The sequence below is a fragment of the Phycodurus eques genome, chromosome 13, assembly GCF_024500275.1.
Source record: "Phycodurus eques isolate BA_2022a chromosome 13, UOR_Pequ_1.1, whole genome shotgun sequence".
Taxonomy (NCBI): Eukaryota; Metazoa; Chordata; class Actinopteri; order Syngnathiformes; family Syngnathidae; genus Phycodurus; species Phycodurus eques.
In genome coordinates, this window is record NC_084537.1 from 16,058,919 (window position 1) to 16,086,251 (window position 27,333).

Genomic DNA, 27,333 nt, shown 5'->3' on the forward strand with positions numbered 1-27,333 from the left:
GACTTGCTTGAAATTTAGTGGCGACTCCGCTTGACTTGCTTCATTTTTTTTCCCGCAGTGATTTGGGACTTGCGTGAGACTTGCACATATGTGACTTACTCCCAACTCTGTTAAAATGTGTGCAAAATACTGAATACACAGGGGGAATTCAAACTCCGCACGCGAAGATTCAAACCCGAACCTCAGAACCATGAGGCAGACATGATTACTAAATCAAATTCAAACGTGTCATTTGGCACGACACAAATTTTCTTGGACATCAGTCTGTACTGTACTGTGCAATATATCATTTTTGGTGTTGTTTTTTTGTCCCACCCCTCATGTCTACAGTCTTGTACATACTTCAAATCTCACCTCTGAGAGTAGACCCTTTCAAATACTGCAAGGGACCAGGAAGACCTGGATCTCCATGATAGCCCTGTTAAATGTGACAAAAGTCAGATTCATGGGTGGATGAGATTTGGAATCTTCTTCCTATATTTACAGTACATTTGAAATTGTGCACCTTACTGTTTTACAATTGAAGCCCTGTATCATGTTCACTTACAGTTCAAAAATAAGGATTTATTGGGAAAGCTCACCTTTGGTCCAATTGTTCCAATGAGACCTGGAAGCCCCCTATCCCCTGGTAAACCCTGAATATCAACATATGTAAGTTTACCTTTCTTACAGTAGGTTTAGGATTGTGTTTAGTCATCTATTGCTGGTTGTACCTCAGGTCCTAAAGGTCCTGAACTGCCAGGTGACCCCGAAAAACCCTAAAAAGAAAACAAAATATTAGTGTAAGAATACTGTTAAATTCGATCTGTTGAGTGTACCAATAAATAAGCCGCACATATTACACAAAAACTGCACATGCCTTTGACTGATGGTGGCAGTAGTGAGACACAGGTAGTGTTGACTTGTCAGCAAATGATACTAAAACCAGAGCTAAACTCGAGCAGTACAAATTGTTTCCAGTTATCAGAGAAAATGTGTTAGAATGTGTAATTTCCTGGCTTGTTTTTGTCAAAGTGACATTAGCAAGGCTAAATTTGTTTGATGGTTTAAAATGACCCTATTACCTTTGCTAATTTCCATTAGCCTATCTATGGCGTTTCCCATTGTGAGTTAACATTAAGCTTGCTTCCTATGTGTGATCCTTGTAAAGTGACTTGCCCGAAGTCCAGGGAAACCAAGAATTCCTGCCTCTCCTTTCATTCCTTGACTGAAGGAGTCTCCCCGGCCACCCTTTTGAAAAATACAGCAATAATTATAAATTCCCTCATGTTTTTATATCTGTGCCAGAAGATTTCAACGCACTTGTTTGCCCTTTGGTCCACATTGTCCAGGGGGACCCCTGTCTCCCTGAAATGGACACAAAAAACACAAAGCATAGAAGAGGATTTAATGGATAGTTGTCAAGAGAAATACATTCTAAAGGACTAAAATGTTCATGATGATTTCCCAAATCATTCAGAAGATTTGCAACGATTCACACATACCGTGTAACCTTTGGGTGGGAGGAAATCTGGGGGAAACTCAATGACTTCTTCTGGTCCTTCTGGACCGGGCGGACCTTGTTCACCCTGGCACAGTCCATGGAAGGAAAGTGGCGAAGAGATTTGCACCACACAATCACAAGCTCAAACTAAAATAGGTGTCTTACGTCGTCTCCTTTTGTGCCTGGCTGTGGTCTTCCAGGGTCCCCCTGTTACAAACACAATTGTTGTTATCCTATTTATGTGGCTTATTAATCCGTGTTGTTTACATGGAGCTGCAATGATTGTATAGAAAGTAACTCACTGGTGGTCCTCGGATACCTTTAATCCCTATCGAGACCTAAGTAGAGCAACAATTGCATTAATGATCACTAAATGGTAGTATTTGTATTCCAGTTCATCATATGAAATATATTCACTTGATTTCCAGGTGGGCCTGGAGCCCCAATGTAGCCTTTAGGTCCAGGGTCTCCTACTGGGCCCTGAATGAATAGAAATGAAATATATTATTCTTAGAGATTTTAACAGTGCCGTTTCTGTTTTATTTTATCACACAGTTGAGGGCTACTAATGTACAGTCGAACCTCCAAAGTTGAATGCAATCCTTTCCTTGACTCAAGTTGGCATGCAAAGTCATCTTTCTCGCTGCATTGGAAAAACTGAGACTATCGTGTTTTGATGTTCCACATAGAGAATATTGAACTGCATTATTTTTTTTAATGAATCCCAAAACAACGGTGTGAACGTCAAGCAAGAAGCAGATTCCCACAAAGAGAGGAAAGAGCTGAAAATGAGAGAGAGAGAGGATATTTTGAGAGATTGTTGGCAATGATCGGTTGCCCGATTTCACTAAATGCAGTTCGGGGACAGACTCGCCACACTTTGCTTTCTCACAAGAGGTACATAAAACAGATTTTAGCCGCAAATTGCTCTTGCGCTGTTGTTTGGACACCCTTGGTTGAAGTGGTAGTATGGTCAGCATGTCATCTGCTTGGTGAAATATATTTGTCTATCTTATTTACATTATTAATTGTATTACTCATATTGTACTGAGTAGTAGGTCTGTTTCCTATATGGAAATAAATTCAATTTCTGGTTCTATAGTTATTAACAGTTTTTCCCTTTTGTCATGACTGGTATCCTTCTGTGGTCGCATCCCAAAAAAAAACATGCAACCTTTTAAGTGGGGTACACACATACAGTACTAATAATCAGGCTGAATTTGATCGAAGCCTGATTCTGGGAGTCTAATGATTGTCAGTGAGATGCAAAGAATCAATCCATTTTTTTCTGGAACATTTGGAAGAACTCAAATTCTCAACATTCTTCAATTTTAAAGGTTCCGCTATACTGTCAAAAGGTGAAGAGAACATACGTACTGGAAGACCACGATCTCCAGGTCGACCGGGATCTCCCTGTGAGAAAAAAACAACAACAAAATGGCATGAATAGAAATAGTAATGATTACTGGACTTATGTTTAAAATGAACTTTTTTTTTTAAAAGGAATCATACAGGAAGTCCAGGAAGGGAATCACTATACAAGGGTTCTCCCTTAAGCCCTTTTGGTCCAGGATATCCCTAATAAGGAGAGACACTATTACTTCATACTGCATATACATTTAACACACAAAGGATTTTCAATGAGTTGACACAAACTCGCATTACATGATTACATTTTGATCATTCACGTTGGATGTTAATCTCATTAATGACCTCAATGTTCTCTACATATGCTGCAAAGTGCAAAACTCTGCGAATAATCAACAATCCCAGCAAAAAGGTTTATACCTTGCTGTAATTGCAAATGAGTATTTTTGTCTAAATGAAGCTCCTCAACTCACTGTTTCAAACAGTTCTTGATTTGGCCTGAGCACAAAAATAGGAAATAGTTGAGAGAGTCAGTTTTTCAGTGAATAATGAAGATAGGTTAAAATAAAGAAATATATAAAACATGAATATTCATGGTTCAGTGTTTTGGAAATGCTGGGAGCTAGCGTAAGCCACAGCTGCCTGGTATATTTGGAATTTTCTACATTTTGGTTAGGATAAATAAATGAAAGTCTTGGTCATGGGTGAAACATCAGAAGAGTAGTTGTTCTACTCACAGGTGTTCCATGCAGACCATCCAGGCCAGGAATACCCGGGACCCCAGGTTTACCCCGAGCCCCCTCACAGCCGTCTACTCCAGGCAAACCAGGCTCACCACCCGCTCCAGGGTGACCCTAAAAACATGATCAGATGCCTTCTAAAGATTGTGCAAGAAGTAAGAGGGGGGTCGTGAATAATGCTAAACTCACCAATGAGCCCTCGTGACCAGGAAAACCAGGTGGTCCAGTTTTGCCCTAAAATATCCAGGAAAGTAAAAAAAAAAAAAAAAAAGCCTAATAAATTATCCACCCCATTTTTCATGACAATTATAACTAATATTTATATATAACTGTACAAGAGCTTACCCGGTCTCCTTTGAGCCCTTCTGGGCCTGGTGATCCCTGTGCTCCCAACCTGCCTTTCTCTCCAGCCTGGCCCTCACTGCCCCATGGTCCCATTGGACCCCGAGGTCCTTGCTTGCCTGATTTACCTGGCGATCCCTACAAAGAAGCTGTTATTCACCCTGGTGGAGTATAGTTTGCTACATTGTTGTAGCAAACATTGTTATTTTATCCATCCATCCATGTTTTTGGGATGTGGGAAGAAACCGAAGTGCCCCGTGAAAACCCACACAGGCACGGGAAGAACATGCAAACTCCACACAGGCGGGCCCGGGGATTCAACCCTGGTCCTTAGAATTGTGAGGCAGACGCTCTTGTCTCGCCGGGTACTCCGACTTCCTCACATATTGCAGGAAACATGCATGTTGGGCTCATTAAAGACTAAATTGTCCGTAGTTGTGAATGTGAATGGTTGTTTGTCCATATGTGCCCTACGATTGACTGGAACACTCCAGGGTGTATCCATTTTTGTGGTCCCTAGCACAAGGCGTGAGTCCCCACCAGAGGGCATCAAAGATTACGAGTTTGGACTGCTCCAGTGAGAGCTATTCAAAACGCATGTCTATACCTTGCATCTAAAGTAGTGTTTCCTAACCTTTGTGCCAAGACACATATTTTACATCAGTAAAATTGCACGGCACACCACTAAACAAAACGTCACAAAAACTATATTCACTGAATAGTGATGCTCTCGTCTCTTATTTACTGACAAATCTACTGACTCGGGGGAGGCAAATAATTCATTTTTAAGACAACTTTTATGACCAAGTTATCTTCCTCTCGCATTCAGCTGCTCCTCTCTCTAGTGGCGAAAGAACTAAATAACCAAACTGTCAAACTTTGGTTGTAAAATAAAAAAAAAAAAACACACACACATAGCATTGCTGAAAAGCACAAGTGGCCAGATAGATAACTAAATGTCCAATAGCAACACTGATCACAAAAATTCAGTATAACCTTTTTCTCCCCAACAGAGGGCGTTAAAGATTACAATCTTGGTCTGCTTCAGTGAGCACTATAAAAAACTGTCTACCGTGTACATCTAAATGTTACATATACGGTAGAGATCTAAAAGGGATGTATGAGTCCTATGTCACAGTAGCTGTGTGGATGTGGGAATCATCATTTTCATTGTCATATTTTTGCATTGCATGGGATAGATTAGCAGTCTTGATTAGATACACTCCTTACCCGTGCACCTTTGGCAGGATGACATCGGCACACAGAACAATCTCTCCCATCACATGGCCCTTCCACATTTCCCTAAAAAAAAAAAAAAAAAAAAAAAATTTGCAGAAAATAAACACAAGAACTTCCCTGGGGAAAGTCAGCAGCTGGAGGAATGCCTCCAACAGGTCAGCGTTTACCAAATGGCCAAATAAGGACCCTGACCTTGATGAGAGAGCTCCAGAAACCCTTATCATTCTCCAAATAGGTTGCTAACAACCCACACTCCACCTCCAAAGGCAAACCCTTCCCACCCGAAACGCAGACATTTACTGCTCTGACAAACACCCAAGAAATGTTTTGCCAACAGCGCAAAATATTTGGAGGAGTTTATACACGAGAAACTGAAACTAATCTCACATTTTCCTGTGCGGTCGGTCACAACATCACCCAACCCAATACTTAGATAGATTAATATACTGTCTATTTACTGTGGCCTACTGTGTAAAAAGTGTAAAAGCCGCAGGTCATCATTAATAAAGTTCTATTCTATTCTGTTCTATTTTTCCACTGCAGCGAGTTGGTCTGTGTGTGAAGGTCAATCGCCTGGGTTGCGGGTGTGAATCGTGGACTATAATTTCTACACAACTTTTCCAATTCAGTCACGTTGAATTGCGTCGCTCGGTGTGCAGCGGGCCTACAATAAGTAGAGAGTATGTGATTGATAGTGAATTCATTGTACTGCTGATATTATACTGAGGAGCCAGACACTTTTCTGAAAGTTATGTATATGGTTCCATGTTTATTGTCACAGCAGATGCGTCGGGGTGCTCTGGTCCACAAAACTACCAACACCAGGTCTAACCTGCCTCAACACAGATGCCAGTCCCGACTGTAGAGCCCTTGGAGTTAACACCAAAACTCCATTTGGAAAATGTTGGTTGAATTCCACTGTGCAGTGTTTAGTGTGATGTCAATATCCACATATTAACATTTGCTAAGTACAATAACCACACTTGTTGGATGATTAAAGTTGTTGCTCTCATCGTACAGCTGTATGGCCCGGTTTATAAAAATCAAATCATGACACAGTAATAACATTTACATTATGCACTAAAACTGGCTTTCAACATATCACGGAGATGCTTTGCAACATAATTGCAGCTGACATCATCACGAAAAGATAATGGAGGAAAAAGGGACATGGTACTCTCCACTGTTCAAGGCAAGGTGCTATTACAGAATACCATGATGCATTGCAAGGTGGCTGTAATATATTCCTACACGGTGACAGAAAACTATGTACACACATTAGAGTGTAATGTGGTCGAATTAAACAGTCATAGCATTGTGTCATATTTATAGTAGGCTGTAGTGCTGCTTCACAAGTGCAACTGTTCTACTGGTGAGCTATTTGTATTTAAAGCGAGCAGTTATAGAAAATTAGAGAGAGGGAATTCTTACTGCATTAAGCTGCTTTGCAGTGACAAGCAGGACAAGGATCCACCTGCAAAGGTAAAACAGTACTGCTATTAAATTCATATTCACTGAATACCTATCTTATTGGCAATAAAATCCAATACAACTTATTGTCCTTTTGTTATTTAAAATGAGATAAATGCCAAATTTCCCAAAAATGTTTGCAGTCTCGTCTGCAGTCAGATCAGCAATTTTTAAAATGAAAAATTGAACTTTGTTGAACAGCGTTCAGACTGAGGCAACAAGCTGAAGTTGTGGTTCGCACGTCTGCCTCACAGTCAGGGTGGATCCCACTTCTTAACACCCACACTTTCCCCACTGTCAACCCCACTGACCCTATTGTGTGGCTATGGATATATTCAGAATAATCCAAATGAATTTAATAGTATTTGGAGAAAAGTGCTTTTCATACAGTATATAGATTGTACAAGGTCATTTTTCAGTTTATACAGTCTGCAAATTGCAAGTCTGCAGATGTGTTGATCGTCTGCGTAAACAGTCAAGAAGTGTGTTTAGGATCGTTTTAACTGCTGTACATTCCTAAAAAAGTATTGAATGAACACATTGGGTGGGGTAACAACCATTACATAACTTGTCTAATGTACTTTTTAACAATCCAGTTCCTCTTCCGGTGGCAGTGTTAGAAATTCCAACACAAATGACCTGTGATCCATCTTAAGACTTCTCAACTGGAATTAAATTTGAGTTACCTAGCATTAAAACAAGGAAAGTTGCTCCAGAGCATGTCATATTTTCCCAGCCACTTGTTGCTAGACAGATTTCATGGAGCACAATTGGCTGTGCCCCATAGGCCAATTAAACTTTGGACATCCCAGCCACATCACATCACAGGCAACAAAACTACTGAGGAAATTAAACAGCACTTGAATAACAAGTCTATGGTGGTGCCTTAAGATATGAGTTTAATTTGTTTTGTGAATTTGCTCGTAACTCAAAACATTTGTTTCTCAAATCAATCTTTCGCCACTAAAGTGAATGGAAATATATTGGCATGTATCCAGCCTATCCCCCCATTTTTTTCATTTTTTAATTTTTGTAATGTGATTTTTAATGAGGACGATAACTATAAAATTGCACTTAACAGTGCATCATGGTCCATTCATTGCAGCGGCTAATTCTGTCATATGTCACTTGGCCACTGGGAGGCAGTATAATAGTCATACAGACAAATGAAGAAAAGTTTCACAACTATTGACTCATTAATCTGCAGTAATATTAGTCGTTTTTGCTTGTCTTGTTGCACCATTTTCTGTTCAAGTAACCATTCTTTAAATTGTTACAACGGATAAATATAGATATAATAAATAGATGCTATTCATTAGCCTGTCTATGGCATTTCCCGTTACGTGCTATCATTAATATAGAGGACTTTAACAGAAAATGATGTGATTGTTTTAAATATCCAGTATAATTCTCTTGATTTTATGTTTAGTTTGACAGTAAACTTTAAACTGTGGGACAGCTTGAAGCCTTTTTTTTTAAAATAATTTCTCACCATCATAAACTGCTGCTTGTTGTGAAGAGATCTGAGTTGGGTTCACTGCCACCATACAGTGTTCATATCTCAAATGTTTGCACTCAAAGCAAAAAAAAAATGTTTGTAATACTTCAAACGAGGACTCGAATCTCGAAAAACTCAGTCAGGTCATTCGTATTTCAAGGCAGCACTATACTGAGAATGTAGCTATTTCCATACTCTGGATTAATTATAAAATATCAAATAAAAAACAAAAAAGCAACACACTAAGGATTATGAGATTGGTTTTAATTTTAATTAATGTTTTAGTACTAAAATTAATTTTAAAAAATTATTTGTGAATTTTAACTGAATATAATTTTAAATAAATAATACGTAAAAATGCTGCGGCACTGTGGCCGACTGGTTAGAGCGTCAGCCTCACAGTTCTGAGGTGCGGGGTTCAATCCCCGTCCCCGCCTGTGTGGAGTTTGCATGTTCTCCCCGTGCCTGTGTGGGTTTTCTCCAGGCACTCCGGTTTCCTCCCACATCCCAAAAACATGCATTAATTGGAGACTCTAAATTTCCCGTAGGCATGACTGTGAGTGCGAATGGTTGTTTGTTTGTATGTGCCCTGCGATTGGCTGGCAACCAGTTCAGGGTGTACCCCGCCTCCTGCCCGATGACAGCTGGGATAGGGTCCAGCACGCCCGTGACCCAAGTGAGGAGAAGCGGCTCAGAAAATGGATGGATGGATGTAAAAATGCTGTACATTTTGTATTAAATCACAATCATTTGCTTGCCACTTATAAAAACAAGATTAAAATACATTCTTGTTGATTTCTGTATGAAATCGTTGTATGATTAATATATTGTTGAATATAAAATGCTTACGAGAATCCATAAAATACATCATGACAAACTGAGATACTGATTCCCTTGTAATGAATAAAGTACAAAACAAACTACATTTCAAAAGTTTGGTCACTTACAAATGTCTTTATTTTTTTAAAGGAAAACACTTTTTCCCAATAAGGATGGCAATAAATTAATCAATAATATAGCCTTTGTTTGAAAAAAATATATATTTTTGAAAATAAAGACATTTCTAAGTGACCCCCAAACATCCAATTGGTAGTGTATATATATATACAATATATACAAAGGTGTGTTTTCAAAGAAAAAGAAAAATCAGTTGTGTGGTTGACCGCAAACTATTGACCGGTATTGTCCATAACAGTAAATATAAAGACATATAGTAATTGTAATGCACTCTGCTCACCTGAGGGCACACCATGTCAAAGCTGCACGTGAGGATCTCATCTTGGCCTGTTTCTGAACAGGTCAGTGAACACAACACTTCCACCTGTGACTGATACAACTGCAGCACGAAACAATGAATTAATATCGACCTGAAAGCATCCTTATTTGCTGTAGAATAAAACAAAAGGTTTTAAATGGGACTGCTTTTCTTCTTTCATCTCACTACATTTGTCCCCGTTTTAGTTAGTGACAAACAGTTCATCATACTCACCCAAATTCAGATGCTCAAAGTCATTCTTAGCAGGATGATGTCCAACCAGAAAGTAAAAAAGTCTCAAAGGCAGACGAGGACGAGCGTGTATCTTTGGGCTGGACGTCATCTGCGCACCTCCCCTCTCTCAGGGGCAAACCATCAACAAGTGTGAAAATTAATGTGAAAGCAACGTGCGCGGTGCATTGCAGTCGCAGCTTCCAGGAGGGCGGGAGCGGATTCTCACATTGTTCCTGACGCTCCGTCTTAAGATTTGTGTGGCAAGAGAGAAAAGGGGAAAAGGGGAAAAGGAAAAAGAATCATGGGAAGAAGAGTGTCGCTGCTTCCTCTTATCCTGTTTGCTGCGATGCTGATGGACACCGGGGGCAATAGGGTAAGAACATTTGGCACTCATTTGAAAAACCTTATAAAGAGACCAAAGCAAAAGTTGCAAAAGTGTTTTTTTTTTGTTAAATGTGCATTCCCAATGCTTGATTTTTGCTGTGTTTGCAATGAGAGTGCCTGCCAACATCTTGCATCCTGATGAGAAGAGTTTGTTTGTGCGTGAATATAAGCAGGCAAAATGCGCTTTGTCGGACCATGTTAGTGGGCCTTTGTGCGAGATGTCTTTGGGAGCAAAAACAAGGAAAGAACGCTGAATGAAACAAAACACTCATCCAGAAACTGCTCACTTTAATCATCCAAACCAGTGTTTACCAACCTTTAATGAGACAAAGCACATATTTGACATTCTAAAAATCTCACGCCATACCACCAAACTAAAATGCCACAAAAAGTACTGTGAATATATTGAATAATAATCTTGTCTTAATTTACTCACAAACATACGTACTTACTGTGAAATCCCGTTTTGTTTAGTAGAACACAAAGCTATTATTCTGTTGTATGATGGCAACAGGTTGCCACGCAGGTTAATTATACAATTCTGCCATTTAGTCATTCTGTCACTATATATCCCTGGCATTGATAGATGACCATTATTTGTAGTAAATTAATAATTTTCAGACTAAAGAAGTTTGGAATTAAAAATAATTATAATAAATCACTGTCATGATCGTTAAAACTGTTAGTGTGACCTGTCTTCCTGTGAGCGCACGAGAACTAATTGACACCTCATCAGTCACGGGTTTCTGATTGGTTGCTTTCCCTCAGGCATGGTGGTTTCTTCCAGATCAACTTAGCAGCAAGTGATGAGGCAGAAAGGGCCGATTTTATTTTTTTCCCCTCACAGATCATTTTACATACGTACTACTGTCGGATCATACTGACAGTTGAAGCAAATATGACAAAAGTGATTGTTTTTTTTTTTATTTTTTTTAAATTGGAAGCTCTTCCTTTAAATGAAATTGGATCATTCCCCACAGTTGTTTGGAATTACTGCTCAAACCTTCTTCAAATACTCAATGCTAAATAATAGGAAATAAATATCATAATAGACCAGAGCCATGAACAAAAAGTGTTTTGTTTGTCGGTCTATATTTTATCTAGCAGCACTTTGAGCAATCTCCATTAAGGACTCTTCCAAAGACATGACAATAAATGTACTTTGTTGCCAAGTCCCACACAAATACAAAACACCTTGATCCCTGCCAACAGCCTGTTAAAACACAAACAACAAGACTTCATCTCTTTTCTATAGCACTTTTCATCATTAGAGTAGCATGCAAGTTGGACCCTATCCCAGCTGACATTGGCCGAGAAGCGGGGTACACCCTGGTCTTCCACTTCAGTGGAAGAGCATTTAATTGTTCTCCCTGTACGTCACTGGCAAAGAGAGTTGTAGTAAATAAATCAATATTGTCATACCAATTTAATGAAATTGGACAATTTCTCGAGGGACAATTGAAGGTCTCCCTCGACACACTAATGTGAGAATCATTTCTCTAACTTACAGAATCCACATTAGCCAGCTAGCTTCAGTGGCAATATAATAACAATCATAAACAGCAGAACAGTACCTTACTGGTACCTTACTGCCCCGAGTTAAGTGCCATTCCAAATGCAGAAGGTTCAGGCTCATACCGCAGAGTGTGCTGTGTAATTTGATGGCTCGCTGTTATTGGTATAAGAAATTGATCCCATAAATCCCCTGTATGTGCTAAAATCTCATCCCTCCCCACACACACACACACACACACACACACAAACACGTAAACACTCTACTGCAGGCAGCAAGTAAAGGCCATCAAACGCATCGATCGCCCAAATGAACAGATAGTATTAGCAGAGGAAGGTGTGACACTTGACTGTGTAATTTGTTTCAGTGTGTGTGCAGAGGAAGGTCACCGTGTCACTGTGAAGGAGTCAAAGGCACCCGGGTGAGTGACTGTTTTAATGTGATTTTGGTGAATTAGATCAGGGCACAAGCAAACAGATACTTGAGCGCCGCTGACATGTTTGGTGTCTGGCAGACGTATTTCCTTCCTAAATAGGTGAACAGTGGGCTTCAAACCCTCTGAATCATTGTAGAAAAACATTTTTTGACTGCATTATTGTTAAATTTTTAAAACCATCTCACTGGCTGGTACGCAGCGATTGGGGAGGGCACATGAATGATCGTTTGTGGGGGGATAGATGCATGAGGTCCAGGGACTTATTTAAGTTACCCGCATTTAACACCAGCTCTTACCGTTTTTAAATCAAGCTGCCCATGGCCTCACCGGGTAAGAGCAGTGACAAAGCTCCAGTCACGCACCGAGGGCTCTCCCGCACAGAGATGCCTCCATGCGAGACTCATTGTGGCCCATTTAAAGGGAATGAGAGGAGCCGCTTTGATTGGCAGTGACTGAAGTCGGGACGCAGACCGCCTTTTTTTAAATACACCGGGTGAGCATGTTTACCAAATTCTGAAAACCCGGTTTAACCCACCTCCGCGCATTTACGCCATGCGCCACGCCTGATTTAAGATGGCCATGGAAACAGAGCGCATTCACATGCTTTAAAACATCAGAAATGCTTAATCTATCATGACCATTTTCACTGTCCCCCCCACCCTTTCTCCCCAATGGACTAGTCCATCTTTTTATTGCGCATATAAAAAAATAAAAAAAAGTCTGGACAACTAAACAAATGTATTGGCGCGGTTTTGATGAAAACAAAGGCAACTGTTATCAGTGCATTCTAAAATTAACTCCAAATGAAAGTCAAACATTTCTCAGAACTGGATTACTATTCAAACAGGATATGATTAATAAAGGAAGACAAACACCTTATGTTAACCTGAGCCTGCTCGGATGAGAGGCGAAACATCTTCTAAGACAAGCAGAACAGTCCAGTTGCTATCAATTCAGTGCCCTGAGAATACAATATGACCGAATATAAATATTTACTGGCTGCAGAGTAAACATTTGGTTCAAGCATCAGGTCTGAAACATACCAATTTGCCAGTTTTTAATGGCCAACAATTTAATGGTAAATGTGCCACTGTGTTTGGCTTGTACTGTAAATGTCTATATCTGATTCTAATATCAGTGCCTCATCAGCACGTCACTGTTAAGTCTGCTCTAGTACTTCATCCTTTGTGTATTTATACAGAAGAATGTCAAGATAGCTTTCTAAGGCACCTGTGGACAGTTTAAAATTGTAGGGGGGGAAAATGGCTATTATATGTACAAGCCATCTATAATATATCCTATTAAATCATTTAATATATCACCTTTCATTAGTACTTTAAAAAAATCCTAGAATATCTAATTTGTTTAAATAAATTTGCTCAGTGAGTTTACACTTCCATAAACAATTAATGAATTCTCGTCAGCAACTGTTTTGCCACCTGTTACTGTATAACAGTTTAGCCACTAACCCCCCACCACCCACCGAGGCCTTAGACATTTTATGTCTAGGTGTTTAATGGAATGCTATACACATGGACACACACACACAAACAGGAATTGGCTTCTCAACATTCTTGTTTCCTACCTTATCAAGAGGGACCAGATGAAACCAAAGTTCTGTGGTGCAAAACCCTTTTCATGGCCCACATTAAAAAATCCCAGCTGTTTTATTCATTTGTACTTAAAAGCACCCACATCTTAATGGGACCAGAATCTCAATAGAATTCATCCATCCACTTTCTGTACTGCTTCGCCTCACGCGGGTCCCAAGCATGCTGGAGCCCATCCCAGCGATCTTCGGGCTCAAGGCCAGGTACACCCTGAACTGGTCGCCAGCCAATCGCAGGGCACGTGGAAACAAACAACCATTTGCACTCACATTCACACCGACGGGCAATTTAGAGTATTCAGTCAACCTACTGTGCATGTATTTGGGATGTGGGAGGAAACCAGAGTACCCGGAGAAATCCCACGCAGGCACGGGGAGAACATCCAAACTCCACACAGGCGGGGCCGAGATTTTAACCCCGATCCTCAGAACTGCGAGGCAGACGTGCTAACCAGTCTCGACCGTGCCGCTCAATGGAATTCAGCCATCATTATTTTATTTTTTTTATGATAGGAATTACGTGTTTATCATATTGTTGTTTTTGTCCATCATCTGTTCCTGTAATCTGAAAAAAAAAATAAGAATAATGATAACAGATTAAATAACAGATTTTATTTTATGTTATTTATGCAATTGTTTTGCTAACATTGTTCATGTTTTTAACCTTGTCTAAGCAAACCAGATGGATTTGAAAACACATTTGAAATGTGAATTATTTTCCACTCAAAAACATCTATAAATTAATGAGACTAAACCTAGAAATGGAAATGACACGGGTTTGCGTGCCTGCAAATTATATTACATTATTTTTAACCTCTTCATGAGAGACCTGCTTATTACTCTACAACCCCAATTCCAATGAAGTTGGCACGTGTTAAACATGAATAAAAACAGAATACAATGATTTGCAAATCATGTTTGACCCATATTTAATTGAATAAAGACAAGATATTTAATGCTGCGATTGGCTGACAACCAGTTCAGGGTGTACCCCGCCTCCTGCCCGATGACAGCTGGGATAGGCTCCAGCACGCCCGCGAGCCTAGCGAGGAAAAGCGGCTCAGAAAATGGATGGATGGAAGATATTTAATGTTCAAACTGATAAACTTTATATTTTTTGTAAATAATCATTAACTTAGAATTTTACGGCTGCAACACGTTCCAAAACGCTGGGGCAGGGTCATATTTACCACTGTGTTACATCACCTTTTCTTTTAACAACATTCAATAAACGTTTGGGAACTGAGGACACTAATTGTTGAAGCTTTGTAGGTAGAATTCTTTCCCATTTTTGCTTGATGTACAGCTTCAGCTGTTCAACGGTCCGGGGTCTCCGTTGTTGTATTTTACGCGTCATAACGCGCCACACATTTTCAATGGGAGACAGGTCTGGACTACAGGCAGGCCAGTCTAGTACCCGCACTCTTTTACTACGAAGCCACGCTGGTGTAACACGTGCAGAATGTGGTTTGGCATTGTCTAGCTGAAATAAGCAGGGGCGTCCATGAAAAAGACGTTGCTTGGATGGCAGCATATGTTTATCCAAAACCTGCATGTACCTTGCAGCATTAATGGAGCCTTCACAGATGTGTAAGTTACCCATGCCATTGGCCCCATCCCATCAGAGATGTTGGCTTTTGAACTTTGCGTCCATAACAGTCCGGATGGTTCTTTTCCTCTTCGGCCCGGAGGACACCACGTCCACAATTTCCAAAAACAATTTGAAATGTGGACTCGTCGGACCACAGAACAATTTTCCACTTTGCATCAGTCCTTCTTAGATGAGCTCGAGCCCAGAGAAGCCGGCTGTGTTTCTGGGTGTTGTTGATAAATGGCTTTTGCTTTGCATAGTAGAGTTTCAAGTTGCACTTACGGATGTAGCGCCGAACTGTATTTACTGACATTGGTTTTCTGAAGTATTTCTGAGCCCCTGTGGTGATATCCTTTACACATTGATGTCAGTTTTTGATGCAGGGCTGCCTGAGGGATTGAAGGTCACGGCCATGCAATGTTGGTTTTCGGCCTTGCCGCTTACATGCAGTGATTTCTCCAGATTCTCTGAACCTTTTGATGATATTATGGACCGTAGATGATGAAATCCCTAAATTCCTTGCAATTGTATGTTGAGGTACATTGTCCTTAAACTGTTCGACTATTTTCTCACGCACTTGTTCACAAAGAGGTGCACCTCGCCCCATCTTTGTTTGTTAATGACTGAGCAATTCAGGGAAGCTCCTTTTCTACCCAATCATGGTACCCACCTATTCCCAATTTGCCTGTTCACCTGTGAGATGTTCCAAACAGGTGTTTGATGAGCATTCCTCAACTTTCTCAGCCTTTTTTGCCACCTGTCTCAGCTTTTTTGGAACGTGTTGCAGCCATAAAATTCTAAGTTAATGATTATTTGCTAAAAACAATCAAGCTTATCTGTTTGAACATTAAATATCTTGTCTTTGTAGTGTGTTCAATTAAATATAGGTTGAACATGATTTGCAAATCATTGTATTGTTTTTATTTATGTTTAACACAACGTCCCAATTTTATTGGAGTTGGGGTTGTATAAAAGCTCTCATACTGATGCATTCATCCCTTTTCTATAGTGCTTATCCTCATTACAAGTTTTGGACGAGAGGTGAGGTGCACCCTGGACTGATTGCCAGCTGATTACAGAGCACATATTAGCAACCATTCACACCAACATTACATCACATCAGCTAAGATGCATGCTTTTGGAATGCGGGTGGAAGATGGAGTACCCAAAGGAAACAACATGCAAACTCCACATGGGAAGGCCAGAGCTGGGTCTCAAACCCAGAACCTCTCGACTGTGAGGCAGACGTACTACTCTAAATTGTCATCGGCGTATGCTGCCCTGTGATAGACCTCTGACCCTTCAGGGTTACCCCGCCTCTCGCTTAAAGTCACCTCGGATAGGCTCAGCTCAACTGTGACAAGTTGTGATAAGTGGAGAGCCTTTTTTCTTTTAGCAGGTGGGCTCAATGAGCTCAAAATCTCTTTTACAAGAGAGACCTGGGAACAATAAACATTTTCAACAACAGAAATAAAGAGAAAATCAGCAGCAAAAAATTACAAGAATATGTGTAATATTTTAATAATAATGATTCAAACTGTCTAGGATCAATGAATGAGTCAAGTTTTATGGCAAATGGTAGTGCATAGTAACTAAAGCCGGCTCTTTCAATGTTGGTGCGTGTAGGTGGGATGTCTAATATTAGATAGTAGGGGTTATTCCGCAACTGACTTCCGCATTTGGTAAAACAGGTTAATGCACTTCCTTCCGGTTCAGGTGATTATGCGGAGCCCTATGGCAGGAGACCGGGACAAAGCACCTGTAGAAACATTAAACGTCTACACTTTTGTTTTACACAGATGTCTTCAAGAGGTACCAAAGATGACCATATCCAATGTTTAGGCTTTGTTCGCATTTACATTTATCATCTTTATATAAATAAATGATATAAACGTATTTAACTTTTGTCCAAAAGCACAAGCTATAAAGAAAACACAATTTTAGCAAGTTGGGGTTCAAAAATGCGTTGAAGGGTTGAAGGAATAGCATGACGATTCAAGAGATCACCATAATCAAGGATAGAAAAGAAGGATGATTGTACAATATTTCTATGGTTCAAGACGGACAGACACCCTTTAATTCTGTAGAAATAACCAGTTGTGAATATGGGTGGATAGATTTTTAGTTTTGAATTTTTATCCTGTCCTCCAAGCAAGATCATTCTCTGAGAAATATCAGACCTAGCCTGTAAAAACAAAAACTCTTGAGTACATTCGTGAGTAAATCAAAAAAAGAAAAGATCTCCAATATCATTTTCTAAGAGCCTCTTTCTCCTGTGTGGTCCCACCCAGGGAGACAGGGGTGCTCCAGGAGGGCAAGGACTTCCAGGACCAGAAGGCCGCAAAGGAAATGATGGTCATGTTGGGCCAATCGGACCAAAGGTGGAATTCTTGTCCTACTACTATAAACACCATATCAACTGTAATTGTGTGTTAAGAACATAGTGGTAATCATTGTGTTCTGTTTTTGGCAGGGCAACACTGGGCCGGATGGACCTGTAGGCCCTGTGGGAGATCCGGTAACAAAAACACACAGCCTTGTGTCTATTTATTGCACATCAAAAGTTGTACTAACTCACGTTATCTATGTTGTTGCGTGTGACAGGGTCCCGAAGGCAAAGAGGGGTTTGCAGGCTCTCACGGTTTACCGGTGCACTTAAACTCTCTTTTTATTTACCTCATGTGTTGTGTTTGTCCTCTGAATGATTACGTGCTTATGCGTGTCCTCACTCACAGGGCATCCCGGGTCTGCAGGGCCCACCTGGGCCACAAGGGGTTCCGGGCTGCAATGGAACAGATGTGAGAAAGTCATATAATATCTTCATATAATACCATGAAAAGGTTTCTCAGAAAAGGAAAAGGAAACTCGACTGAGTGCAAATTGTTGACATTCAGTCCTGTTTTATCAGTGTGGTTTTGTCCATTTTTTTTGAGAAGTCTCCTAGTCACGTATACGACTCAAAGGTTAGGTTTATTGGGTCTCTGTATCTCTGTTTTGACTTGCTGATGACACTATGTGACACTCTAAGCCTAGTGGCCATTGTGAGGCTTCAGACAGGATGTTCTCAGATGAAAGAGGCCACTGAGCTTACAGTGTCAGCAGCAGCAGGTTGCAACAGAGACTGGAAGAGTCACAGAAAGGCATATAGGTGGATGTCTATGGAAATGCATTGGTCCTGTTGTGAATTTTGCCATTCAGCTCCCTGTTCAGGAACAGCAAGTTATGCAAAAAGTACTAAAACATTGAACAGTTGGTTGTTCAAAAGTTTGCAGAAGGCCAAATTAAATTTCCCTGCAGAGGTTTTATTGCATTTTAGATTCATCATGAAATATTACCCACAAGCCAAATATACTTAACCCATTTTGAGAAGTAGTTTAAAAAATGTGACAAATAATAATCACAGTTGTTAACAAAAGACAAAATTTTCAAAAACAAATTAATATCGAACTAACTTAACTTAAATGTCATCTAATGAGAGACTTAATTGTCATACAGATGTTTCTGTAATTTCTTCAAATGTAGAGCAGCATTGGAAACTCAGTCCATCAATTTCCTAGCCTATCTCAGCTGACTTTGGGCCATTTGCATCGCACGTATTAACAAACATGCACACTCGCGCTCACTTCTAGGGACAATTTGGAGTCTTCAATTAACCGAACGAGCCTGGTTTTAGAATTTGGGAGGAAGCTGAAATACCGGAAAAAAGAAAAAAAAACATGCAAGCACGGGGAGAACTTATAAACTCCACACAGGAATGCCTGAGCCGAGATTCAAACCCAGCAAAGGTGTTGTGCTAATCACTAAGTCAGCGAGTTTCCTTAGAATATAAATAGCTAGCAAAATATTTTCCAATCCAAATGAACATAATGTAAACATTTCAAGCACTGGCAGAATTTTGCAAGTGATGTGTGTTTTGATATGGTCTAGTACGAAATACAAGTGTCGCTTGAAAGGATTTAAAAGTATTTTTGCTTTAGGGAGAAGATGGACTTCCTAGTGCTCACGGTGCCCCTGGACTTGATGGACTTCCTGTAAGATTACACATCAATGCAATTTATACAGTAGTGGGACCACTGAGGTAGAACACAGTGCAAATTTGTTGAACATTTGTACTATATGAAATGATACAGTTAACCCATTCACTACTAGCCTTCCCAGGTAACATGGATATTTAATTGCTAAAGCCGTCAATGGCAGTGAATGTGTGAATCTATTCCAACATGGCTCTTCAGGTGTGTGTGTTTTTTTTTTTTTTTTTTTTGTAACTGTTAATGTAATACAAGTGTAAAAATAAAGTTACCACTGCAAATGTTATGACGTTAAAACAATAGAGTGTATGGGGAGGGAACCTTGACGGAAATAATTAAAATATGCGAGTAATTGATGACACCCCGCAAAAGGTTTATAAATGGACTACTTTTGTCTGAATGAAACTCCTCAACTCACTTCAACATACTTCCTTGGAACCGAGATGCCACAAAATGATAAAAGTATACTTTTATACACATATGCGGGGTTTATTGTACTGTAATACGCAATCCTCTTAACCCTTCTGTTACCTTGTAGTTTATTAAAATCTTTTATACTTGGGGGCAATTTGACACCAGCAATTTAAACCGCCTGAAAATGATTACAATTAAAATTTTTGCGCAGGTGTATTTTATTTGTTTGTTGACTAATAAATAGCCCCTTAAATGAAAGAACTCCAACTCTCCCACCCTCTTGTAAGTCCTCTTCAATACTCGTTAGTGACAGATACCCTTAAAATCTCACTGATTCACCGTAAATTCGAACTACATATATTTTTGATGTCTCCAGATTATTTCCAAGGGCATATGTTTGCTTTTTAAATCGTTTTAAATGCAAAACTACTTTTGTTCGCAAAAATCGATATGTTATGTTATGTTATAGGTTAATTTGACCCCACGGGGAAAACAAATTCTCAAGGATGTTATTTCTAAAACATAACATCCACATCGTCATCAGAAAGGAACGCATCATTTATTTACAAAATGTATGAAAAAGTACATCTGAGCACTGTATTTTAAATATGTCAATCATATAGTTAGAGACATAAAACAATAAATGAAATTGAAGATAAAAGGAGAGGCGAACTACAGTTGCTTTGCATTTTTTAACATTCTTACAGTGACAAAACTGAAAACACATGAACCACTGTGAATTTGTTTTTAAAAAGAAACATTGACATTGGCAAACTGCCATCATGTCTTCCCTCACAACATCCATCAACCTTCTCTTTGGTCTTCCTCTAGCTCTCTTGCCTGGCAGCTCCATCCTCATCATCCTTCTACCAATATACTCACTATTTCTCCTCTGGACGTGTCTGCTCTCTCCAACTTTGTCTCCAAAACATCGAACCTTGGCTGTCCCTCCGATGAGCTAATTTCTCATTTTATCCAACCTGGTCACTCCGAGAGCGAAGCTCAACATCTTCATTTCCGCCACCTCCAGCTCTGCTTCCTGTTGTCTCTTCAGTGCCATTGTCTCTAATCCATACATCATGGCTGGCCTCACCACTGTTTTATAAACTTTGCCCTTCATCCTAGCAGAGACTCTTCTGTCACATAACACACCTGACACCTTCCTCCACCCATTCCAACCTGCTTGGACCCGTTTTTTCACTTCCTGACATCACTCCCCATTGCTCTGGACGGTTGACCCCAAGTATTTAAAGTCCTCCACCCTTGCTATCTCTTCTCCCTGTAGCCTCACTCTTCCCCCACCACCCCTCTCATTCATGCACATATATTCTGTTTTACTTCGGCTAATCTTCATTCCTCTTCTTTCCAGTGCATGCCTCCATCTTTCTAACTGTTCCTCCAGCTGCTCCCTGCTTTCACTGCAGGTCACAATGTCATCTGCAAACATCATGGTCCACGGGCATTCCAGTCTAACCTCATCTGTCAGCCTATCCATCACCACAGCAAAAAGGAAGGGGCTCAGGGCTGATCCCTGATGCAGTACCACCTCCACCTTAAATTCGTCTGTCACACCTACAGCACACCTCACCGCTGTTCTGCTGCCCTTGTACATGTTCTGTATTATTCTAACATACTTCTCTGCCACGCCAGACCTCCGCATGCAATACCACAGTTCCTCTCTGGGTACTCTGTCATAGGCTTTCTCTAGATCTACAAAGACACAATGTAGCGCCTTCTGACCTTCTCTGTACTTTTCCATCAACATCCTCAAGGCAAATAATGCATCTGTGGTACTCTTTCTAGGCATGGAACCATACTGTTGCTCGCCAATACTCACTTCTGTCCTGAGTCTAGCCTCCACTACTCTTTCCCATAACTTCATTGGGTGGCTCATGAATTTAATTCCTCTATAGTTCCCACAGCTCTGCACATCACCCTTGTTCTTAAAAATGGGCACCAGCATACTTTTCCTCCTTTCCTCAGGCATCTTCTCACGTGCTAGAATTCTATTGAACAAGCTGGTCAAAGATTCCACAGCCACCTCTCCTAGATGCTTCCATACCTCCACAGGAATGTCATCAGGACCAACTGCCTTTCCATTTTAAATCCTCTTTAATGCCTTTCTAACTTCCCCCTTACTAATCATTGCCACTTCCTGGTCTACCACACTTGCCTCTTCTACTCTCCCTTCTCTCTCATTTTCCTCATTCATCAACTCCTCGAAGTATGCTTTCCATCTCTTGTAGGTCACCCTATGTTCGTGCCTCTTCTGGAAAAAAGTGTTCACTACAGCCATTTGCATCCTTGTTGCAAAGTCTACCACCATCTGTCCCTCCAAGTTCCTTTCCTGGATGCCGTACTTACCCATCACTTCTTCATCACCCATATTACCTTCACCAACATGTCCATTACAATCTGCACCAATCACGACTCTCTCTCTGTCCGGGATGCTCAGAACTACTTCGTCTAGCTCCTTCCAGAATTTCTCTTTCACCTCTAGGTCACATCCTACCTGTGGGGCATAGCCACTAATCACATTACACACAACACCCTCAATTTCAAGTTTCAGCCTCATCACTCGATCTGATACTCTTTTCACCTCCAAGACATTCTTAGCCAACTCTTCTTTTAAAACAACCCCGACTCCATTTCTCTTCCCATCTACACCATGGTAAAATAATTTAAACCCTGCCCCTAAACTTCTAGCCTTACTGCCTTTCCACCTGGTCTCCTGGACACACAATATAGCAACCTTTCTCCTAATCATCATGTCAACCAACTCCCGAGATATTCCTGTCATAGTCCCAACATTCAAAGTCCCCACATTCAGTTCTAAGCTCTGTGCTTGAGGTATCGCAACATTTTGTGAAAACTCCCACATTACAGTATTTGTCATAATTTGTTATTGTCAGACTTCAGAGGTTCCACTCTACATTGATCGTTTTTAATTACACCAAATTTGCCTTGAGATAGCCATCAAAGAATGTATTTAATATTGAAACTTGACTCTCCATTTTTAATTCACAGGGTCCACCGGGTGCTGCTGGACAAAAGGTAATAAAATGCATGCTGCGCCAGCTCAGGTCAGTTGCTAAGCACTTTTTATATAAGTGTTTATTTTAGGAAAAGTGTAAAAGTGCCCAGGACTGCCCTTTTGGAAGTTTGTTGGCAGGATCCTGCCTGAAGTGCCAAAACAAAAGATGGAAATTATAATAACATGACGAGGCACAAACAGGTGAGCCTCCCCGAGCTCCCTGAGCTCATTTTGGAATACGTTCAAGTGGGGCCACTAAGCTTGCTTCAATATTAGCTTTGATATTTGCTACTACTAGCTGAATTGCTCCTTCAATAACACCTAAACGAAAACATCAAATATAAAAAATATGAAACCAGTACTTTTGCCAGAGGAAAAGAGAGGCAGACACATAGCTGTTGCCACTACCACAATAACATACAGTATAGTCTTTATATGTATAACATAGCCATCCTTTTCTTTGTAGAGTTTGTCCTCAAAGGTGAGCTGAAACCAATCCAAGCTGACTTTAGTTGGGTACACCCTGGACTGGTTGCCAGTCAATCACAGGGAACATACTGACAAACAACCCAAAAAAGAAGTCATTACAACTACGATCCTATAGTGTGTGTTGACTAAAGCATTCCAATACAAATGTTAATTCCCCGAGTAATCAGTTTCATAACAATGTACAAAAGGAAATAAACATTCACTTTCATTTACGAAGTACGCAGACGTTATGTGACTGCTAAGGTAAACATCAATGGCGGCTGCACGGGACAGCAAGCTTGCATGAATTACGTCACCCTTGGAGTTCATCATCCATTTTGCCCTAAAAGTGTTGCCATCCATGTCCTTAAAGTTTCTCCACACATACACAGCTGACATGGCTCCTACCCAGAAGATGGGAGGCTGGTGATGTGGTATTGATTCGTACAGTATCGGATCACTTTTATTAGTAGCGGTGTGGCCCGACTACCAACAATCTGTTGCGCTTCTCGCTGGTGTAATTAATTTGTGTTTTAAATTCATAGTTTTATTAAAAGTTTCAAACATACTTTTGGGCCTTTCGGCAGGGTCAGTCTGCAGTATCAGTGAGTGCAATTCCGGGGCCACCAGGACTTCCTGGAAGAACAGGCGAGCCGGTAAATGTTCTCTGTGAATCACAATGAAATAGTACATTTTCCAAATGGGCAACAATCAAGGGTGTTGACATACAAAATGTAACAATTTGAGGTTTTGTTGTCCAAACGCGTGTACACTTATGTCCGTGATAAATATTCACACTATTTTAGGGTGAGCCGGGTTTGCGGGGAATTACTGGGCCACAGGGAGACTGGGGACTACGTGGCCCTGATGTGAGTAAGATAGTTGCATTGTGCAGGTTTAAAACACTGCAAATTCAAATTGATGACTTTTTTTTTTCTTAACAGGGGGTACCAGGCCCTGTAGGAATGCCAGGATCGAAGGTAATACGTAATATTGTCCCAAAAATCTGTATGGGTGAATATTGAATTTCTTGCTTTTTATCTTTTAGGGTCAAGGAGGGCTAGGTATTCCAGGACCAGCTGGACCAAAGGCAATTCATTTTTAAAGAGAAAGTAGTACTGTATTATTAATGCCATGCCAAGGGGGAGTGTGTGTCTCAATAAAATAGAACATTAAAACATCAATATTCAATTTTAAAATGTGATTTATTTTGATTGAATATGATTGGTTGGATTTACCCTTAATAATTAACATTGTCTTTTAATTTAGGGTCGACAAGGGCCTCCAGGCCCACCCGGATCACCGGGTCGGATTAGGGAATATTTCACTGAGAGCCTTGTGTTAAAGGTTAGTATGTATGTGTGTGTGTCTGTGTATAACTGTCTTATTGGCGCATTTGTTATGAGTAATAACATGCTGGATAATAATGTGATTTGGTTGTCAGGGTGAAAAAGGAGACCAAGGAGCTACAGGAGATAAAGGCTGCAAAGGTCCTGCGGTAAGTTCCTCCTCACATCTGACTTGCACGACACGGTCCCAATCAAAATCTCCAACGATGCTCCTCTACAAAAAAAAAAAAATAATCTCACATTATTTTCATGATTTTCCACAGTATTTCAACTTTATCCTTTAAAATTAATAGATTAAAGCTGTTTTTTTTTTCAATTATATCAATCAAATTTTTTCATGTATGGTAATATTCCAACTTTATTCTCGTAATATTATGGCTTTTTCTTCTTACAATTCTAATTTTGTTCTCATACTGTCACATCGACATTCTTGAAAAATGACCTTTATTCTCAGAAAATATTGAACGACTCAGCTGCTATAAACGGAAATATTATTATTATTATTATTATTATTACTTAATCCTCATAAGATTCCTACTTTATTGTTGTAATATTATAATTTTATTCTCATTAAATAACAAATGTTTTTCCTTCAATGCCAATCCTCCATGTTAACGTGGATATTTGAATTCAACAGCTGTCAATGGCAGTGAATTTAATTGTAATAGTTAAACATTTCCCCAAGTTTCTGTTTTATTCTTGCAATTTTATTCTTTTTTTTTTTCTTTTCAGGGTTGACCAAATAGTCCTTTGTATTTCTTATATTATCTTCATTGTATAATTAAGCGCATTTTGCGTTTATGGGCATGCTATTTTCCCCTCAGGGAGACCCTGGTGGCGGCTTTTCCACAAGAGGAGTAAAGGGAGACGAAGGCCAAGTGGGTCCAGAAGTAAGTGTAATAATCTGTCTATCCCATCTTTTTGTTAAATCATTTCATTTAGATGAGCCCGTTTAAGTGTTGGACAGCAGAGGGCAGTAATGTGCGGTACCACAGTAAATGTGAGTCCTTATTTAATAGAATGTATCACGTGTCATTGAACAGAGACCATCAGACTTAACTTGTGAGTTGGAAAATGTATGTTTTATATATACCAAATATGACTTCTATTAGTTTTATACAACCTTCACATGCTTCATTGTTCCATGTTGTGACTGCTGGCTGTTTTCTGGACGTTTTGTGCGTCCTGGTTGTTCCCAGCCATGTTGTGACTACTAGCTGTTTTTCGATAAAGATAAATTGAGTGCAGCTGGACAAAGATAACTGTTTTGCTTTCCTTCTCTGTCTCGCTCACTTCTGTATAACGGAGGTGATTGTTTTGCTTAGACTTCAGTAAGGGGTGACAACTCGGAAGACTTTTCCTGGCTTTGCAAAGACTTTTCTTTCTTTTTTGTAATAAAAACCCACAAAGACAAGATTGCTTCCTTAGTTATTCTGTCAGAAAAAAAGATTTGTCAAAACAATTGGATATTTTTTTATGGAGAATTTAACATTTTTAAAGGACATCACCCTTGCGAATGTGAACAAGAATGTGCTCTCCGTAGCACTGTTGAGGCCGTGCACCTCCTCCAAGGCAGACTTGGTGAATAATGCAACAGAGGTCCTCCTCAGTCACAAGCGTTTACTGCTTTTATGAAGACTGGCATGTATTGCGCCCCAGCCAAAAAGAATTCATGGAAAAATAAATGAATGCATGCCGGCAGCGGCACCAAGTCGACTGTTCTCTTTCTAGCACAAGCTATACGTGATTGAATGCATGGACCCAATGTCTTTACTGGACTTAATTGTCATTGCAGGGAAGGATGGGCAAGAATGGCAAACCTGGACAACCTGGATTTATGGTCGGGAAGCTGTTTGCGCACGGTGGTGTTACTGAGTTGATTATAACATATCGTTGCATTTAGGGAAGGCCTGGTCCTAGAGGTGTTCCTGGATATGCAGGAACAACAGGAGGGACGGTCAGTGACCACTTACTGTCCACATGTAATTGTAGTTTTATAATGGGTTGCCATGTTTTATGAAAAGCTACGACGCTGTGCTCTGTCTTTTTAGGGTGCAAAAGGGGATCAAGGTCCTCCTGGTCCACCTGGGGAAATAAAAGTAATTGTATTATTTAAAATAATTGACATGTATATTTTTTAAGGTGACACGTGTCCTTTTTCTCTCTCAACTTTAAACAGTTGCTTTGTTTTGTTTTAATAGCATTTGCAGTGGATATGAAAAAGTCTGGACACCCCTTTTCAAATGCTAAGTTTTTGACGGTGCCTCTGCATGATAGTGTTTCTGGCAGTGTAGTCCGGCCGCCGCTTAAAAGTGGCTCTGGATCTTCAGTCAGCCTAGCCAACTACGTCATGGGCAGAGAAACTCGTTGTCAGGCCGTTATTAGATAAATTAGCCCCACTGACCCTGACACTAACAGAGCAGATACAAAGTTTACTTTGTTGTTTAAGTATTTTAAAATGACCCTTTGATTGCAGATAGTGGCACCTGTGCTGCTAAAAGGATACACTGGAGATCCAGGTAATCCTGCCCAACCGGGAATTCCTGGACGCCCAGGTGAATGAACATAGTCCTGCACAAGGCTAACTTTCTATGAAAGGTGAAAAAAAATACAAATACTGTTAACAATTTGTGTTTATTTTTTTCAGGTGCTGTGGGATTTCCTGGACCTGACGGACCACCAGGTGTTTACCAATCGACCAAGCTACAAAGTATGGGCAAAAGATTTGGGACACCTGGTATTGGAAGTCCAAATCTAAGATGGCCTTATGCAGCCAGTCACCATAGGCTGCTTATCTAAAGGCTGTGTTCCAAGACTTTTGCTCATATTCTGTACCCATATACATATTTACACATTCCTAATTGCCTCCCACTAAATT

General features: G+C 40.2%; 2 protein-coding genes across 2 annotated transcripts in view; one reads left to right on the top strand and one right to left on the bottom strand.

Annotated features, from left to right (window-relative positions):
• The window catches only part of LOC133412160 (collagen alpha-4(IV) chain-like), a 60,094-nt gene that overhangs the window by 16,965 nt on the left and 15,796 nt on the right, over nt 1–27,333 (bottom strand). The window contains exons 2-22 of the mRNA XM_061695310.1: nt 24,621–24,669; nt 23,676–23,773; nt 17,839–17,944; nt 9,630–9,874; nt 9,378–9,476; nt 6,604–6,646; nt 5,164–5,235; nt 3,937–4,071; nt 3,781–3,825; nt 3,589–3,705; nt 2,996–3,061; nt 2,861–2,896; nt 1,901–1,963; nt 1,786–1,821; nt 1,649–1,690; nt 1,485–1,568; nt 1,303–1,347; nt 1,159–1,230; nt 714–758; nt 582–635; nt 355–418 (exon numbers count right to left, since the gene is read on the bottom strand). Of these exons, the coding sequence (XP_061551294.1) occupies nt 355–418; nt 582–635; nt 714–758; nt 1,159–1,230; nt 1,303–1,347; nt 1,485–1,568; nt 1,649–1,690; nt 1,786–1,821; nt 1,901–1,963; nt 2,861–2,896; nt 2,996–3,061; nt 3,589–3,705; nt 3,781–3,825; nt 3,937–4,071; nt 5,164–5,235; nt 6,604–6,646; nt 9,378–9,418 (1,060 nt within the window). The 5' untranslated portion in view covers nt 9,419–9,476; nt 9,630–9,874; nt 17,839–17,944; nt 23,676–23,773; nt 24,621–24,669. The remainder of the gene's footprint in view (nt 1–354; nt 419–581; nt 636–713; nt 759–1,158; nt 1,231–1,302; nt 1,348–1,484; nt 1,569–1,648; nt 1,691–1,785; nt 1,822–1,900; nt 1,964–2,860; nt 2,897–2,995; nt 3,062–3,588; nt 3,706–3,780; nt 3,826–3,936; nt 4,072–5,163; nt 5,236–6,603; nt 6,647–9,377; nt 9,477–9,629; nt 9,875–17,838; nt 17,945–23,675; nt 23,774–24,620; nt 24,670–27,333) is intronic.
• Nucleotides 9,797–27,333, top strand: part of LOC133412158 (collagen alpha-5(IV) chain-like) — a 30,666-nt gene continuing 13,129 nt past the window's right edge. The window contains exons 1-20 of the mRNA XM_061695306.1: nt 9,797–10,002; nt 11,894–11,947; nt 17,454–17,543; nt 17,636–17,680; nt 17,767–17,811; nt 17,898–17,960; nt 19,140–19,193; nt 22,632–22,658; nt 23,694–23,762; nt 23,913–23,975; nt 24,051–24,086; nt 24,155–24,196; nt 24,376–24,453; nt 24,551–24,604; nt 25,280–25,345; nt 26,251–26,295; nt 26,359–26,412; nt 26,507–26,554; nt 26,932–27,010; nt 27,103–27,138. Of these exons, the coding sequence (XP_061551290.1) occupies nt 9,931–10,002; nt 11,894–11,947; nt 17,454–17,543; nt 17,636–17,680; nt 17,767–17,811; nt 17,898–17,960; nt 19,140–19,193; nt 22,632–22,658; nt 23,694–23,762; nt 23,913–23,975; nt 24,051–24,086; nt 24,155–24,196; nt 24,376–24,453; nt 24,551–24,604; nt 25,280–25,345; nt 26,251–26,295; nt 26,359–26,412; nt 26,507–26,554; nt 26,932–27,010; nt 27,103–27,138 (1,120 nt within the window). The 5' untranslated portion in view covers nt 9,797–9,930. The remainder of the gene's footprint in view (nt 10,003–11,893; nt 11,948–17,453; nt 17,544–17,635; nt 17,681–17,766; nt 17,812–17,897; nt 17,961–19,139; nt 19,194–22,631; nt 22,659–23,693; nt 23,763–23,912; nt 23,976–24,050; nt 24,087–24,154; nt 24,197–24,375; nt 24,454–24,550; nt 24,605–25,279; nt 25,346–26,250; nt 26,296–26,358; nt 26,413–26,506; nt 26,555–26,931; nt 27,011–27,102; nt 27,139–27,333) is intronic.